The sequence below is a fragment of the Ammospiza nelsoni genome, chromosome 9, assembly GCF_027579445.1.
Source record: "Ammospiza nelsoni isolate bAmmNel1 chromosome 9, bAmmNel1.pri, whole genome shotgun sequence".
Classification (NCBI taxonomy): Eukaryota; Metazoa; Chordata; class Aves; order Passeriformes; family Passerellidae; genus Ammospiza; species Ammospiza nelsoni.
In genome coordinates this window covers 25,258,829-25,274,059 of record NC_080641.1, presented here as the reverse complement: position 1 = coordinate 25,274,059, position 15,231 = coordinate 25,258,829, and the positions used below count along the sequence as shown (strand labels likewise).

The window sequence follows — 15,231 nt, the reverse complement described above, 5'->3', positions numbered from 1 at the left end:
GTTTTAGAAACGGACTGCAAATGTGTGCTAAACGCTTGAGCAAATGCCTCCTTGAAATAGTAATTAAATTAACATAGAAAGCAAATGAAAATATTTAAAATTTTAAATTTCCATCTGTGTCATGGTGAGATCTGTGTGTTACCAGCCTTGTGTCATGGCCTTTTCTCTCTCCCAGGTTCTTCCATGCAGACTTGCAGAGTCCTGGTCTAGTTTCATTTTGCCTCATGAAAGTTTAGTCATTGTTTTTGTCACCTGCAGCAAGCAAGCAGTTAAACAGAAATGCTGGCTTTTTGTAGATTGTTGCTTGCTCCCCAGCTGATATTATTTCCTCTAACAACCCATCTCCCCTTGCTGTATCAAATTACTTTTTCCCAGCATTTACCTGGGTATATAAATACGGTACCATGTGGGTGATCTTTAATACTTTTCTAGTTTGGCTGTGGTCAGCATCCCTGTTTGGGGACAGGGAAGGAAGGATGAAGGAGAGCAGGTGGAAGGTTGGGGAGAACCCCACATATTTCTGCAGCTATTCTCAAGGAGAGACATGATAAAACTCCAAAAGTTTTTTGTTCAAAGTACAGCACAGCTCCTGTTTGAAATGCATTTGAAGCTAAATTCTCCTGCCCCTCCAGTGAACTCACTTTGTGTAGCAGTGTGTGTTTTGACTGTGCAAAAGAAAAGCTTCAAGCGATGCAAATAATGGCTTCTGAATGCTGGGTGGAAATAAACTGGGCACGCTCTAGAAATGTAAATGTCAGTAAAACCTCAAGTGGGTTTCAGGAACTGCTTTGAAAATTCACAGATTTACTCTCACTTAGTCAGGCCTTCTGTTGGGGAAGCTATGTTAAAGGAAGAGATTTTCTCTTTAGCAAAACAGTCTCCATTTCTGTTTGTGAAAACAGAATTAAACAGCAATCTGTCAGCTCTTTACCCAGCCCTGGTGCTGCTCTGTTGAACTGTGCCAGTCAGTGGCCTGGTGCCTTCACCCTTCTAGCACAGAGCTGCTGTCACCTTGGAGGAATTCCTGATGCTTCCCTTTGTGGAATTTAAAAATAGCAACCAGGGGAAGGAAGGAAATGTTCTTGGAGTTGCAACATGGTAATTTCTGATTGTCATTTTTATCACCCCACCATCTATTAATGATTCCAAGGCCTTTAGTCCCAGCTGAAACCTTACTAATGTTACAGCCCTTGGCACACTGCAGCAACAGCAGCAAACTGCAGGGTTCACAGGAGGAGAGTGTGATGGCCTTGGTGTTTCCAAAAGGGAAACTATTTACTGATCACTGTTATGTTCAACTAAGATTTTTACAGGACCACAGCAATGTGCAGTTTTCTTTATTCTTATCAGGAAAAGATACAGAAATGTTAAATAGCAAAGCAAATTGTCCAAGAATACCAAGGCTATGTCTGAGCTATGAGCACTGTCCCTCCTTCCTCCCACTCAGCTTCTGACCCAGTTGCCTCTCATTGGTCATAATTTCAGCCAACAGTCAGGTTTATTTCTTCTTTCTCATGAAAACTTGCAAAAAATTTTGATTTATATTAGGAAGGATGTAAATGCCATCCTGGACAAAGTTCAGTGGTTCTGGCTATTTCTCCTGTGGCATCTGCTTCTGCAATGATAGTTCATTAAGAGAATTAAAGGAGAGGATTAGTCCAATATAATAAAATCTCCCTCTATCCCAGCTCTGAAGATATGCAAATCTACTTCAGGGACCTTTAACTGCAAAAGATAACTTAATTTTGGATTAATAAAATGCAGGAACTTTGTGTTTGTAGGTAGGTGTTGCATTTAGTGTCATGCAAAAAAAAAATAAATCTAGGCAACCCATGTGCTCTGACACTTTCCAGTGCTAGCAGCCATCCCATTTGCATCTGAACCCCTGAATTTCAATTAAGCCTGTCCTAAAATCCTTCATGGACCTTGTCCTGACAGCTTGCTTCCATGGCTCTTATACAAAATGCCAAAACAGGTGTAAAGTAAATCTTAGCTACCAATGTGTGCTTTTTTTTCAGTCAGTGAAATCTGGTACTGCAGTATCTCCAAATGCTGTTGTAAATTTTATTAAAATGGAAAGCCAGAGACAGTAAGTTTATCTCCAGCTATAAAGTATTTTCTTTATCATGTACTGCAGCATTATAAAGAGACAACTGAGCTATGGGAAGAATTATATCACATTTTGGTAAGGAAAATCCTATAAGGTCTCAAAAACAATAAAAATGTTGTAAAATTGTATTATGCTGTGCATAATAAATTACAAGCTATTTTAAAATTTGATGCTCTCTGGTGGATTAACAGAAATACTGTTGTTTTATTGAGATTAATACTAATTCTAGTAATATGCATCTGGGGGAAAATGAAATGAGGAGTCTTACCCACCTGAGGATGATTAAAGTGATTTTATTTCCAAAAAGTATGTCTCTCTAGGCTTATTTTTTCCTGTCCTGGATGTTGACATGCAACATTACTTCTACTTTTGACGTAAAAGAAATAGATTGTTATGTGACCTGCCAACACTGGTGGTATGCACTCAATAAGAACAGACATAGAAAAATGAGATGCTGATAATCACCTTGAAAATATAAGGGCAGGAAAGGTCTTAACTTGTCATGCACATTAATTTTAAAAATCTGCATTATGAACACATTTCATTTAGATGTTCTCAAGTTGGTTGGATCCAAGTTCTGATTCCTTTGCTCCTGAGATGTAGGCTGTAATTACAGAGCAATATTAATCAACTTCTGGAGATATGGAACTTGCTTCCAGTGAGAACTTTGCAAAACCTGGTCTTTTACATCAAAGGCCACTGTGTCCATAAGGTCTCTTACTTGGCTTAGAGTGATCTATGGCAGGATTGCATTGCTTGTAAAAAGGGTTTTTAAAAACAGTTAGACTGCCAAATCTTAGTGTTTTGTCACTGTAGTGGATGTGTGAATCTTCAACTTTCAGTTTGTGGAAACTGTTAACAGAGACCTTAATGACTTTTCAAAAATTCAGAAACAACTTTGAGCAAAATATCAGGGTCACCAGAAGTCATAAAATATCAAAATTACTGAACATCGCTTTTGTCATTTTCTAAGGGCCACTGTATGTACTTTATTTGGACTGTTAAACGGATGTACTCAGAGTCTTTCTTTTTCTTGCATTATTGGGACTCTTAAAATAACGTGGAGGTTGTTGGAACTTTTCTCAAAGTTAGCATAGCAGTGGAGGCTTTCTTACTAGAGTTTCTAACTGAGAGCAGTCTCAAGGGACAGGGACAGCTTAGGCTGTGTCCTGTTCAGTGTCTGAGCTGGTGGATCCAGCACTCGGTATTAACTAGACTGGAGTGTGCCACAGGACAGCATCTTCCTTTCTTTGCTGCTACCACCCATCAGGGGAAGGATGTGCCTTGGACTGTGGGTCTAGAAGCGGCTGCTTTTGTGTGAGCTGGTTTCTCAGGAGTGGGAGTCCTGGATGGCTCTGGAAGTTAGTAAAATTTACAGTGGTATATCACAGGGTTGCCAGTAATGGCAGGAGATGGAATTTGTGCCTCTGACTTTTGGGATACAAAAATAGCAAGAAACCTAAGCATTCAAAATTTAAAATGCCAGTGGGATTACTTCTGCAGCCCTAATTATTTTAAATTATTCATTATTTAATATCTTAATTAAGAGTCTCATTATCTTCTAAACATAGTTTTAAATTATACTATAAATAACATGTTTTTGTTCTAGTGGTTCTGGCTTATTTATGTTCATGGGCTGGCCAGATGCAGGTGGAGAGCCGTTATTTAATATTCTGTTTGCTCCACCATGCCCCAGTGTGGCTCTGTGCCACGTGGTACTCATGACACTTCCTGAAGGCAGGTTGCCTAATTTCCTAATGGACACTCTTATGCCATTCACTGCAACATGACACCTTGACATTAAAAATGATTACTGTTTTATAGGAAGGAAAGTGAGTCACAGGGAAAAGAATTAATGTGTCCTTTTATGCTTCTGTCCAATATTGAGTGCCTAAGATTTTTTGTTCAGAGCACTCAGCATTATGTATCAATTAATGTGATCAGACTGCAACTCCTATTACCTTCAATTGCAGCTGCAAGTACCCAGTGCATTGGTAAATAAGTCCTTGTGGTTTCAAATTCCAAGTCCAGAAAATGAGGAAAAATAATATCAGTGCCTAGCCATTAAATCAGAGACCATTGCAGTGGATTTCTGATAAAGACAGGTTCCAAATCCACCTCTTCACAGCTGCTTTCAATGATCTACATCATCAGACTTCTGCGGATTTTCTTTAAAACCATTTCTCATGCACTGTGTAATTTTTTTCTAGTAAATGAAGTGGTGAACCTGTAGGAAACAGCATATTCATGTAATGCTGATTCAAACTGATCTTTTGCAACTTTCATCTTTTGAACTAGAAGAGGGTGGACAAATGGAAAAAAACCCCAAAATCCCAAACCTCACTCTAATTAAAAAAAAAAAAAAAAAAAAAAAAAAAAAAACAAAAAACCAAACAACAACCTGGAATCCCTGAACTTCCTTTGGGGAAAGGATGGTGTGATAATGTCATTAAACAATTCTGAGATCTGTATACTCAGGCTGAATTGCTGTATTTATTTAGTCTTGTGTTCAGCGCTGAAACTTGGATTGCAAATTTTATTGCTGTTTTGTCCAACAAGGCAACATTCACAAGTTCTTTAATTTATTAAACATCTTAAGATCCCCTTATAAATGCATCTTATCTTCCTGTTCACTATTGCACAGCAGTGTGGACAACTTTCAAAGGCAAGGCTGTTGTCAGCTGTAAACTGGTAAAATTGTTAATTAAACAATTGCATGGCATAGATTTTGTTAAAAAATTGCATGAGACTTATCAGATGTTTGAAAAGATGTAAAGGTGTTTTCCTTGAGTATATATATTAATAATTTGAGGTTGACTATTCAAAGTATGGCAGCACTTTGCTACTGGCAACTTTTATGGGTGAAAATAACTTCAATAACAATCTATTTTCCTCACTTTATATCCAGTGGAGCAAAGTCTGTTGGCGCTAGGGCACAGCATGGTGCCTGCTTGGAGCCTCTGAAGGCTCCAAGGAGAGTGTGGATTGAACAGAGCAGTAGGGTAGCATTTATTTGGGTTCAGAGGAGTAAACTCATTATTCCAGATCTAAAAGCAGCTTTTGCTGTTGCTCATGCTGTGGCTAGGTAAGACATTAAATTTGCCAAGAACAGAATTTCACAGAGAGAGAATCTTAATGGAAGGAGTAGAGTTGGATTTCAGTATAATTCAATTGGTTTCATAACTCGGGAATCAAGTACAAAATGGGGTTTAAAAACAGGAATAGGTGATTTTTTGTGTCCTTCTGACCATCTTCTGTAAAACTCCCCATATGACACCTCTGCTACTGAGAAAATATTGCTTACTTTTGTGGTTGCACAAATCAAATTCTTTTCTACATGTCTAAACATTGTGGCCATAACTGAACAAAATATATCCAAGACAGGGAAAAAAAAGTGAAAGCCTTTTTTATTCCTAAAATTATGGTAATCATGTTCAAGATTGATTTATAGCATGCTAAAATAATGCTAATTTATATAATTTCCTGAAACAAGACCACCAGTTGCACTTGGGGGTAGTTTACATCCTGTTTTGTGATGGTGTGAGCAGCACGTTGCTGAACAGGGTGACTCAGTTCTGACACTGCTGGGGGTGAGACCCTCTCCATGTTACTTGAGAGTGGTGAAAAGCTCCATCCTTCCCTGCACCAAAATGAATTCACTCGTGAATTAAATATATTTGTCCTTTCTGCTGCACTTTGAAGCTTTTCCTTTCAAGTGCAATGAAACATTAGATAAAGCCTTGGGAGGGAGGAGAGGTTTGGTGTTTTTATTTCTTTTTTTTTTTTTTTTTTAAGACAAACTGTTTGGATAAGGACAGAGCTTAGCCCACAGAAACAGGGTGGATCTTTGGAAGGAGGTAGGATGTGTCTCTGCTTCCTTAGCTCAGGGGGAGGCATTCTCCTAAACTGAAATGCTGCTTTTAAATTTTGTTCCATTTTAAGGCCTTCCATGGCACGATTGAAGTTGGGCTGGTTCCTTTTCCTAAGCTGCTTTTATGTGCCCAGCTGTATTCTCCAGGATAAAATCTCATTAGAGGATCAAGTGACATGGCCACATCTCAGTGTGAAACAATATCAGTACTTTTGTGATGTTAGTTATAGCTCATAAAAATAGTGGGAGTGTAAAGCATTGCATAACAGAGCAAGGAATGTAAAAACTTTAGAGTGGAAAAACCAAATCCATCTTTTACTGAAGAACATACAAGAAATACCTACTGACCAACCATATTCTCCATTCAGCAGTTACCTGCAAATGACAGAGGTTTTCAAACACGTCATTTAGCTTTTGAACATCCTTCAGAATATTTACTGGTGGGTTTTCCTCTCCTGGAGGCTGCAGCAATTCATAGAGTTGATTATTGTACTATTTTTATACAGACAAAACATCTAGTGGCATAAGCACACAGCACTCTTCAGAGTTGCTTGGCCTGTTTTAATTAGAGGAAAGCTGTCTGGGAGAAACACTGTTCTTTTCTAAGCATGTGGGGTTTTTGTTTTGTCTTGTTTTTTTTTCCCTGCATTAAAAAAACCCCATTGTTTTTGTTAAAACACATTTAATTTAAAATTAAATTACAAATAACAGATGACATACACTTCTTCATTTATATGAAAAAATCCCAATAATCTGTGATTCAGTGTAAAATGATCACTGGTTAATAACCATGTTTGAAAACAGAAACCTGAAGCTCTCAGATGAGCATGCATTGAAAATAAAATGTCAACAGTCTGAAAAGATTACTGATTTGTAGGGTTTGCTTTTTTCTACTTCCAAGAACTTCTACAGACCTTTGTGTTTTAATCTCTGAATATTCACATGTTGTTAGGTGTGGCCAACAGTGATTTTTAAATTTTTTAGTTTTTTTTTAAAGAATGTTTAGTTGAAATGAAGATAGGAGGCCTTGATTTGAGAGTTTGTGCGTGTGCATTAGAATGGGGCTGGGGGGAACACCAGGACATGCCAGGTCTGCAAGTGCTGTGTGGCTGTGCTGAATTGTCACCATGACACTGAGTAACAGGGAGGTGAGGAGCTGAATTTCCAATGGCAGGAATGGTGCCCAGCACTCCTTGTCTCCTGCCAGGAACACATGCAGAAGTATTCAGGGACTAAAACTTTTTTTTTAATGGATCTGGGTTGTCCTGCAGCTGAGTGAGGTTCAGATGAATTGTGCTGGGAAGGAAGCTGGGCAGGGCAATATACACTGGTTGTTTCAGTAAGGTGCACATGGCAAGCTTGCTTTAAGTTTTAAGGATGTTCTGAAAAGTAACAGTAGAATTTAGGCTGTAACAAGCCCCACCTGCTCTCCTCAGCTTCTGCACTGCAGAATGTAGCAGAGGTTCACCTCTAAAATTAATTAGTCAAGCTTCATTAAGCCTTTTTCTTACCTGGAAAATCAGCATCATTATGAGTTTTAAATTAAAATTTCACGTGGCATTTGGATAACCTGGTAAGATTTCCTGTTCAAACCTTAACCTGCTGTTTTTTTAATAATTTCATCCTCTCCCTATGCCATGGCATTGGGTTGCTGGCTACCTTAAATTTCTTACTTATAGTGGTGTGTTACATGAGGTAGGGAGAAGGTTGGGAAGATGAGATCTCTGGATAACAGCAGAGTGGATCTGTTACTCTGCCACTGACTCAGGTTGCACCTGAACGGTGAAAAATGCCCCCTTGTGTCATCATTGTCTGATAAAACTTTGTAGTGGCAGTAAGTGTAAGAGCAGGCTCTTCCTTTTTGGCACATTTTCACTACATGAACCATAGTCTGACTTCAATGATCAGTGAGATGACAGCTTTCAGACTGTCTGTAAGCCTGCACTTTTAAAATACAAATGTGGGGCTAAAAAATTGCCTTACTGCTTAAATCTGTGAAGTTTTGGCTTTGAAATTCTTACCATAGGTGAAAGTGCAGCTTCATCAGTGCCATGGTGTCCAGGCACCAACCAAACCCAATTGTTCTGGCACAGCCTGCCCAGCAGAACTGCCCACACTGGCACCACAAAGCCCTGCTTGGATGCTCGATTGTGCATCTGCATTAACCTCTGCAAATTAAGGTTCAATCAGCCTTCTCCAAGAAGGATTTATTTCTTATGACAGAATTAGTTTTTAAGAGTTAGAATTGCAAAGGGCTGCTGCCCACACAACCATCTTTTCCCCAAGGTTGTATCACCACACGAATGTATCAGAAGGGTTTGGACTAGATGGAAAACATGCAAGGTCTTTGTCCCCAGAATTAAAGGTCTTTGTCCTCAGAACCAGAGACTTTGTGTGGCCTGTCACAATGACTCAGACTTGAAAGGCAGATTCACACTGCCTTTGACATCCCTTTGACAGGCAACAACAGCCGTGTTAATTTTGGGTGGGAAGCTGCAAGCCTGACTGAAATTTATGTGAGCTCTGTTTGGCCTAAAGCTGATATCAAGAGCATCATAAGTTCAGGTAAAGCACTTCATGAGACCTGTGGAATGATGTGCTTACAGGGGCTGTTTGCTTTTATCATTTGCTGGGTGCCTTTCCTCGTGTAGTTTCTCTGAGGTGAAATTAGCTCAGCCCAAGGCTGGACTTTCTGTTGCTCTTTGTGGTGATCTCAGCTCAAGTCACACCTTCAGTTTTGTCCCAAGGAGAAAATAAAATGAAATCTCATATCTCTCCTGAAAGAAAGAGAGAAGGATGGCGGTTGCTGTTCATACTAACGATGAAGTATTTTTAAGATAAATATCTATTTACAAAAAGTCTAAAAGTTAAAGTTCACCACATTTTGTCTGATGCGATGTTTAGAATCAAAGCATGTCAGAGATGCTTAAAACCGGACAACTACCCATGCCTCTGCCTTTCCCTGAGGAATATAATTCACTGGAAACCCCTCAATGCTTTGGACATGTTGAAATGGTTGACCTTTTCAGGATGGTTTCTCTCCAGCCTCATTCTTTTTATTCTTTACAGAGCTGGTACTGGAGGCTGGTGGGAAGGGGGTGGAATATTTTTCCTTTGCCTCAGATGCAAGCTTCTTTCATGCCATCACACAGGTGAAAGGAATAGTTTCACTCCAAAGAAAACAAGATTCTCGACTGCTGGACAGAAAAATAGGCAGTTATTTTTTTATTCAGGAAAGAATTAATTAATTGTTTATCTTATTTACTAAGAAACAGATCTTTGTCACAGAACTCCTTATGAATAACTAGTACTTAAAGACACATAAACTGCTATCCAGAATGATCTAACACTGGTTGGTGGTAGACTCTAATAGATGTTGTAAATCTCTCTTTTACCACCTTCTTCCACTGACTGTCATTGAGATATTCCCTTATGTTAGTCAATACAGACAGAAACTTCATTAAGTTATTTTTCATCAGTCTTCCCAGCAATACTACAGTTTTCAGCTCAAAAGCTTTGGCCTGCGGCTGTAATTGAAGAAGGAAGTGGATTTCTAGTGGTGAGAGGTGCTGAGGAGTTGCAGGACCTGTGTAAGAGTACAGCACTTTGCAAAGGCCAAACACACACTGGCATCTCTGGAAATGCACAGCAAGGCAGCTGAGGAGTGTGAGCAGGAGAAATCCCCCCAGGCCCTTTCTGCTCTGCTCAGGGAGGGTTTGCCCCTGCATTCAAATGAGGACATCTCCATCCTTTAGTTTCAACCTACCTACTCTCTGGAGGGATTGCACCTGGACAGGGGAGGCTCCAGGCTGGGAACAGTACTGGTGTTAAATGTGCAGCCCATTTAACCCTCCTGGCTCCCACCCATTGAGGGGCTCTGTGGTAAATGATTCTTTAACATGCACTGGAGGGTACTGCCTGCATGTAAACACGAGATGCTGCAGAGAGGATAAAGACACCCACTACGGGGAATTTATTAAGGGAGCCAGAGCTTTTGGTACCAAAGCAGCAGGAGTGGAGCACTGTGGCACAAAAGGAATACAGGGAAGGTGCCAAGTACAGAAAATGCAAAGGGTTCCAAGATGAAGTAATGAGAAGTACTGAGAAAGTGTAAAAAAGGGAGAAAGAGACTGCAGGAGAAGCGACAAATATGAAGTAAAACCTGTGTAATATAGATATACAGAGTATGTTATGTAAGAGAAGAATTTGAATTTGATGAGATTATGTAAAGTGAAAAATTTCTTCAACAGCTGAATTTATTCATCTGCACTTTACCCCACTTTCTTATCTCGAGAAAGTGCAAACAAAGTTGCACAAGCAAAAATCCTCACAAACGAGGTTCCCTGTGACAGATGCCAGCTCTTCACTCAAAAAGCCGTGCCCAACATAACGCAAACACGTCTGCTGGGACATTTGGGCTGCTTGCTGATAATGATTATTTCTCATAGGGCAGCAATTTAGACAAAGGGAAGCCTGCTGTACAGTGAAAAGGGCTGCACATAAAACAACACTGCACTCTAACAAGCAGCGTAAGGATTTTTACAGTGCAGTAACAGGGAGAGTTTGGACCTTTGTGCCCGCCTGTGAGCGGCCATGCCCTGAGCGCACCCGTGACAAACACCCAGCCTGGCTGGCGGGCACTGCAGAGCCCGGCACGGTACGGATTGCCGCCGTGCCGAGTCCCGGGCAGGCATTACATAGCCCGGCACGGTACGGATTGGACCGTACCGAGTCCCGGGCGGGCATTGCACAGCTCGGCACGGTACGGACTGGTGCCGTGCGAGTCCCTGGCAAGCACTGCACAGCCCGGCACGGTACGGATTGCCGCCGTGCCGAGCCCCGGGCTCAGCAACACACGCTGGAGCCATGAATCAAACCCGGTCATGTGATGGAGGGGAGGTGCTGGGCTGGCTCGCAGCCAGTGGCAGGAGCTGATGGGTGGAACGAACGGGGCATAAAAAGACTAACATGACTAACGGGTCCTGGATGCGTGCTGCCTTCCTTTGGATCCACGGGAATGTGGGCTCCGGCAGTTCTGCAGCTCCACCGGCCTCTTGCCTGACACTGCAACTGCTGCTCACAAAGTAGAACCCCGCTGCTCTTTGGCAGGAAGGATAGAGAAAGAACATGGCCTGCATTTTGAAGGTAAATCTCTATCTGTTGCTTGAATTCATTGTTAGAGAGCCCCTCGCCGCTCAGAGGCGTGGATTTGGTATGGTCCTAATGCATCCTCGTTGTCTTTTTGAGTCCTGGCTTTGTTTGGCAAATGAATATGGAGAGATTCTGCAACGCACAGCTGTGCTCTGCTTCCCTCTGCCATTCTTTCTCTGTTCCCTGCATTGTCAGAACTGTGAGCTAGCGGGAAGAGAAGTGCGTACCGATCATGGGAGGCGGGAGAGGGGCTCTGGCTTGTCTCAGCTTTGTGTACACTGGATTCCTTCAGGAGCAATAGCATTTGGGCAGCAGACTTCCAGCACAAAGGACAAAACGGGCAACTTATTTTGGTTTTCCACACGCAGCATTTACTTACTGCTCTTAAAGCAGCGGCTGCAGATGAGCACAGCTATCCCAGCTGCCCCTTAAGCACACACTCCCCTGCTGAATCTGCTCCAGACCCACATGCTCCACACAATTACACTCAGTATTCAACCGCATTTTCTAATTAAGCAACCTCTTTGATAGCGGGTTTTCCCCCTTCATGCCAGCAAATACAAGCATAAACTTACCGTGTGATCACATGCTTTCTCCAGCCTGCTTCCCTCACCCAGGTAAAACTGTTTGGAGCCCGCATGGCATGGGGATGGAGGGAGCATCCCAGCGCTGGGATTGAATGGAGGGGAGGAGGCGGAAGTGCGCTCAGCCGGGAGCGGGCAGCGTTTGTGCCCCTGGCAGCGCGTCCCTGTCCTGTGCCTGCCTTCCCAGGGCTCACATCCACAGCCCTTTGGTACCTGGTCTGCTTCAGATCCGTGTGTTAACCTGGTCTGCTTCAGATCCGTGTGTTAACCTGGTCTGCTTCAGATCTGTTTGTTACCTGGACAGTTTCAGATCCGTGTGTTAACCTGGTCTGTTTCAGTTCCGTTTGCTCCTTCCTTGCTGCTTTCTGTGGGTACTTTGTGTGTGTTTGCACTCTGTTTCTTTCAGCAAGTAAAACTGATCTGTGAGTTGTTATTTGCGATCTGATCTTCTAGCATGGAGCTGATTATCTCAAACTTTGTGATGGCCTGTTATAGGAGTTGCTTTCAGTGTGTTAGCAAAGTGGATAAATCGCAAAACTTTAAAACAGCTTTGGGATAATGAACATTTAGGTGTCTCCATGAATCCAGTCCTTAGCACTACTTTTGGGCATTCAGCTTTGAAAAAAACTTATTATTTTGCTGCACTCTTTTCCCCATTCATTCATCCATTCATTAATTCTCAACTAGTGAGTCTATGGTACATGGATGTTTTTTGTGTTGTCTGTCTTGTAGGTTGTGGTAGCTTATGTTAATAAATCTGGCCAAGTCTGCTGCAAGTGCAGAAACTTCCCTGAACTAGCAGGTTCTCCTTGGAGCTAGGTGATAACAAACTCCTTTAGTCAGCAGTAATGCAGCTCAGAGTTGTGATTTGAGATGAGAAGATGTGGGCTCTGTGAATGGAGCCTGGTTTCACAAAGATAAGCATGTGCATTCCTGTTTAAACACTCCCTACGTGACTTTGGTTGGATCTGCCAGTGATCAGAAAAACAGAATTTCTTATTTTATAAAAATTCTGTGGCAAGATCACATGCAAAATCTTCCTTTTGGCCATAAGAGTTAAGTAATAAGCCTTTTACAAGAAAACTCCAGTGTCTCTCTTGCCCTCCTAATTGTTTCCTCTGCAGTCTGGTGACACAGCCTGCCACAAGCATGACTGGGAGTTTGAATTATAATGCAATAAAAATCTTCTGTTTGCCTGGGCCAGGAACTCCATTTGGTTGTTATTCTGATGATTAAATCAATAGATTAATTGGTATTCCTTGACAGACAGCCCTCTTCCAGCTTAATTCTTAATCTTGTTAAAACAGGCAGGTGCAAGGATAAAAAGTGAAACAGATATGAGAAGATTAGCATTGCCATAAGGCAAGCTGGATTTTCTCTGACAAATATCCCACAGGAGTAATTTAAATGTCTAGCTCAAGATACTTACTTGTATATAAGTTTATAATGTAATGTCTAAAGCTTTTTCCCTAACAAGGAAATTCAAAATATTATATAAATTTTGACATGATGCTAGGCTCATTCCTTCCTGAAAATACAACCTGTTAGCTACACCCTTCCCTTTCCCTGAGGTTTGCCCTGAGCTTGTGTGGAAACAGGGGAAAAAAACTCCAGAAATCTGTAGGTATGGATTTGAAATAAGTGGTTGCACAGTGGATGGGAAGCCAGAACAGCTGTGTCTCCTTTCCACTTCAGCCCTGAGTGTCTCTCTGACTCTGCCTTGTGGCTTGCCCTCATCTCTTCCTAGCTTTTTAGCCCCCTGACAAAGATGTTGAGACTTGCTGAATGTTGGAGTTCCATGTGAGTGAGAGTTTAGTATAAATGAGATTGGATAGAAGTGTCTGTAAAGTGCAGAGATCAGGGGTGGTGGTTAATAATTACCTGTAGTTACTTGGAGTGGGTGTGAGTGTGTTAGAAGAGGGTGTCACCTTTAGATGTGAGCATCTCCTTGTACGCTGACTACTGCATGAAATAATCTCTGTGTGCAGCCTGTGCAAAAATGATTCTCCCTGAGGGTGCCTGCTGTCTCCCTGGTGTTTGTTGTGCACTCTTCCTCCGTAAGAGTGATGGGGATGTTACTGATGTTATGTGGCTCCAGAAACTTTACCTTCTAGTCAGTAGTGGGGCATTCTCAGTAAAACCAGTGAAATTGTTATTTTGAGGCATTCTCTCCTCTGTTAAAGAAAAGCAGGGAAAGATGCAAGTTCTAAAGTATGTGTTGTGTTTTTGTTTTCTCTGTCATGACTTTAAAAACATGCCAAGTAGCTGAGTGAAGTGTAGGCACTTTTTGGAAGCAAACAGTTGATCTTATGCTGGTTGCTATGGTAGCTGCATGTCACCTTGCCAGCCACTAGATTAGCAGTGATTACTAGTTATGCAGTCACTCCTGTCCCTAATAATATTCAAGTCCCTAAATTCCACTATATCTGCCAGTCACTCTTGAAGATGAGGACAGATTTCACACAATAAATTACTTCCTACTCCACTTCCTGCATAATTGAAAAATAATACTTCAAAGTATGTGTCATTTTATGATAAATACAGCATGAATGATAACACTCTGTAAAATCGTGATATCCCCCAGTGAAGGCTAGACCATGATATTTTAAAGCAAATAGGCCTGGTAACTTAGTTGGCACATGCTGCACTTTGCAGGAGATTGTGTCTGACCCTGTCCCCAAACTCTTCTTATTGAATGGAAGTTTTGAAGATGATGATGGTGATGGGTTATGTTGTCATCCAAGTACAATTTTCACTGGGTAGGCTTCATGTGGTAGAGTTTAATAAACAAAATCTGAGTGTGATGGGCCTGTACAGTGAGGGCTAAGCATGAAATCTGTGAAGACACTTCCTTCTGGTTTGTGTGCTGTGTATTTGTTGTGCAGTGAACAACAGAGGTTTCATGTGCCTGGGGGCTGGATTGACCTTCCATCAGCAGGGATCACAAACCTTCAGCAGAACTCTGTGGTCTAAATGTTATTTGCATAATGTGAGGTGATGTTCTTATTAACACAGCTGATTGAGGGTCCTCTCAAAGTGAGCAGGTGGCCAACTAAAATTTATAGACTCTTTAATATTTTAAAAATCTAATTTGAAGATTGAAAGAACTATTTTGTAAAGCATAACTTAAAGGTTTCAAACAAGCAAAACCCTTCAGCACAGGCTTGTGGCTCTTTTGCAGGATGTTGCCAAAGTTGCCAGTACCTGTGTGTTCATCTACAATTCTTTTACATGCTTCCTCTCCATGGTTATCTCCACTGGTTTAATTAAATTTGCAGGTTGCATTTTTCCCTTAGTGCACATAGTGAACTGTTTTTGGCAGGAATTTTCTTTCAGAGTTTTTTCTGAGCGTTCAATGGCCTATGTCTGATTGGGGTCTTCAGACACTGCAGTAATACAGATAATATTACTATATACAGGCATATGCTCCATCTGCACTTTTGAGACTAAAATAGCAAAGCTGATCTCATTACATTGAATTTTTCACCCTGGCAAATAGCTGTTCAGAGGGGAGA

General features: G+C 41.3%; 1 protein-coding gene across 2 annotated transcripts in view; it reads left to right on the top strand.

Moving 5' to 3' along the window:
- The first annotated feature begins 11,000 nt into the window (after positions 1 to 11,000).
- The window catches only part of ST6GALNAC3 (ST6 N-acetylgalactosaminide alpha-2,6-sialyltransferase 3), a 215,555-nt gene continuing 211,324 nt past the window's right edge, over positions 11,001 to 15,231 (top strand). For both annotated transcript variants that reach the window (XM_059478701.1, XM_059478700.1), the window contains exon 1: positions 11,001 to 11,126. In XM_059478701.1, the coding sequence (XP_059334684.1) occupies positions 11,109 to 11,126 (18 nt within the window). In that variant the 5' untranslated portion in view covers positions 11,001 to 11,108. The remainder of the gene's footprint in view (positions 11,127 to 15,231) is intronic.